The 3,188-nt window shown below is 53.1% G+C and overlaps 1 protein-coding gene across 1 annotated transcript in view; it reads right to left on the bottom strand.

Annotated features, from left to right (window-relative positions):
• aste1a (asteroid homolog 1a) overlaps window positions 1-3,188 on the bottom strand; it is a 9,493-nt gene that overhangs the window by 4,611 nt on the left and 1,694 nt on the right. Inside the window, exon 2 of the mRNA XM_008430622.2 lies at window positions 1,517-2,349. Within this exon, the coding sequence (XP_008428844.1) occupies window positions 1,517-2,349 (833 nt within the window). The remainder of the gene's footprint in view (window positions 1-1,516; window positions 2,350-3,188) is intronic.

Genomic DNA, 3,188 nt, shown 5'->3' on the forward strand with positions numbered 1-3,188 from the left:
TCGGCCCGCTTCCTAAAGGAGACGACACCGTCAGCTCGGCCCGCTTCCTAAAGGAGACGACACCGTCAGCTCGGCTTCACCCACATCAGCCCTGAACCCTGCACAGATCTGGACCTTCTGGAGACATCCTGGACATTTCAGGTCCAGAGTTTGAAGCTGCATCCCCTCCAGTGATGACCTGACATCAGTGAAACCTGAAGAACCACTGAACATTTCTAACCAGCCCTGAGCTGCAGCTCTGGCTGCAGGTTTCTGGACTGAACGGGTTTCTAAACTGGATCCGGATCCGGGAGCGAGAGTCCAGGTGGGGAACCGGTTCAGCACCAAGAGCCAAATGAAGATACGTCTATAGATCTGGTGTTACTCCAAGCTGCTGCTTCACGTGTGTCAGTGGAAACACGACGATGATTAGACTAGTCAAAGTAAAACTTCATTCACAGAAAAGGTTCCGTCTTCCTGCCGGATGTGGAATCGTCTCTGAAACACGAAGGACAATTTAGTAGCTCAGATTTGTACCTATTACAGGGACTGTAGTGACCTTGGTGTAACAAGTCAAGGTCGGCCCCGCCCCCTTCTAGCCCTGTAGGCTCCCTCTACAGGTTAACCCCGAGTCCAGACTGCCAGGACTCTCCGCTGCTTCCTGATTCCTCAGTTCAGTTTTTCTCCAGGCCTCAGCATCGACTGATCCATGTGATCAGAACCGGTTCCGGCTTCTTCCAGAACCTGCTGACATGCAGTGTGTCCGCTTGTCTTCTGTCTCTCCCAGCGCCGTGAAGCGATGCAGAAATGCGGAGGAGAGCTGTTGCCATGGAAACGGATGTTATTCCTAAATGATCCAGCCTCCACCTGTTGGTCTCTCGGCCTCTTGCGGCGCTGGGACATCATGAAGAGCCGCAGGACTGTGAGTCTCTGATGTCCTGTCTGTCCCCCTGTTTGCTCCCAGGTGTGTCTTGTTCCACCTGCTGACTTTGTCCAGCTGTTGGTCTGGAGCCTTGCCTGCTGTGTCCCTGCTGTGTCCCTGCTGTGTCCCTGCTGTGTCCCTGTGTCCCTGTGTCCCTGCTGTGTCCCTGCTGTGTCCCTGTGAATTCAGCATTCTGTTTTCCGGCCTTCATGCCTGTTGCGTTGATTCCTCACCACCTCAACGGCTTCATGACTGAAGTCTGTGGTGAAAGTGACGGTTCTGTTGTCTGCTTGGGTGGCAGAAGCGACAAGCAGGACCGGTTCTGAACCCGGCAGCAGTCTGGACCCGGCAGGAGTCTGGACCCGGCAGCAGTCTGGACCCGGCAGCAGTCTGAACCCGGCAGGAGTCTGGACCCGGTAGGAGTCTGGACCCACCCTGACCTTCACTCAGTGTCCGGCTGATTTCACACTCTGTCCTGGATTTCACATCTGGTCATTTCTAACATATTTAGTTTTTATTTTATGAATATTTTTATTATGTTTGAGTTTCTGGAACAAACTCATTTTGTTGCTCGGATCATAAAAGAATCGTGAACAGAAATACGGAGTGAGTCACCTGCTCCAGTGCTGGGAACTCAGGCGGCGCTCCATGAAGGAAGAAGCGGCTCAGAGCGCTCCGACCCAGCTGGTACTCCTCCATCCCCAGACGCAGGTTCTGGAGGAGCTCCCGCTTGTCCCCGCTCAGGTCCCCCAACAGGCCCAGTGCTTCCTCCAGGACCTCCAGGGGCCCCCGGGACTCCTGGAGCCCCTTCAGCCAGCAGAGCAGCCCCTCCAGGCGGCCGCAGGCCTCTGTGCCGGTACCGGCCTGGACGAACCGAGTCCAGTCGATCCCTCTCAGCTTCACGTAGTCGTTACCGGCCAAGGCGGCGAAGGCGGGCAGGAGCTGGCGCCGGAGTCCGAAGAAGCTGCAGAAGCTGGAGGTGTAGTACCTCCTGCAGGAGACGGAGCTCCGGGAGCCGCTCTGCCTCACCTCCCGCCAGTGGAAGTGGCTGATGGGCAGAAACCCCCCCGGCAGGTCGAACACGAAGAAGTCGCTGTCGTTGGACAGAACCGGGCAGCGCCATTCTGACGCCAGCGCCGCTATCTCCTGGTCAGCCTCTGCAAAACACTGGGCCACCGGAACCTGCAGCCGGGCCAGCGTCTGTATGAAGACCAACTCGGCCATTCGGGGCAGGATGCACATCGTTCTACCGCTGGCCGCTGCTTCATGGGCTTTCCGGATCCGGTCCTCACGCCGCTTTGCTGCCGTTTCCAACTTTTTGTCTGTGACATCAGAACCTCCGTCCAGAACCACGTAGGGAGTGATGTCACAGGACCTGAGAGCTGCGATGAAACTCTCAACCAGAGTCACGTAGGCAGCGTACTCCCCGCCGTGGTTCTGATCCAGACCTGAAACCAACCACAGAACAGCGGTGATGGTTTCATTAAGAGGAGAGTGAAGCAGCATGGCGGTGGCAGTATTATGGTCTGGGCTGCTTTGGTTCACCAGAACATCCTGATCTGACCGGGTCAGTTCTTCCTGGCCGGGTCAGATCAGGGCCGGTCCGGCACCAGGAGGGCGTGAAAACTTTTCTCTGCCAGGTCTGTGTTCAGGTAAAACCTGGTCTGGATGTGACCAGATGCTGATTGAACTCTGGAGCCATTTTGTTCAACAGGAAATGGAGATGAAGGCGTTTTGGCAGTTTGACACCATAAACACACACACAGTGTGGCAGTGAAATTATTTAGTTCCTGAAAACTTTGTGTTTATTTCCAACAGATAATGTAAGTTCTTTGCTTCACGTTTTGAGATTTGTGTAAAATGATTAAACTATTTTTATCGCGACATGCAGCCTCGTCTGCTGCAGCTGTCCAGGTATTTTGTGGTATTTTGTAATAYTTTGTGAATTTATCAGTTATGGTGTTCTAAAGGATATAGAAAACAAAGTGCTTCTGCTGTTCAGCCTAGAAAACATCCTTACAGCCTTGAATATTCAGATCAATGCAGCCTGTTAACAAGTATCACCATAAAAACATTTAGCAATAATTCTGGATGCTSAGTTACATTTTAGGAGCCATGTTGATAAAATCTGCAAAACTGTTGGATGGAATATAAATAGTTTTAAAATGATTAGACATTGTTGGACACTTGACTGTGCAGAGATGTTTTTGATCCTCACATGTTACCTATGGACAGGTGCATGCAGAGGGGGTCTGGGGGGGTTGGAGCTCCTGCCCCTTCAGGGGCC

Source organism: Poecilia reticulata, linkage group LG16 (assembly GCF_000633615.1).
Source record: "Poecilia reticulata strain Guanapo linkage group LG16, Guppy_female_1.0+MT, whole genome shotgun sequence".
Lineage (NCBI taxonomy): Eukaryota > Metazoa > Chordata > Actinopteri > Cyprinodontiformes > Poeciliidae > Poecilia > Poecilia reticulata.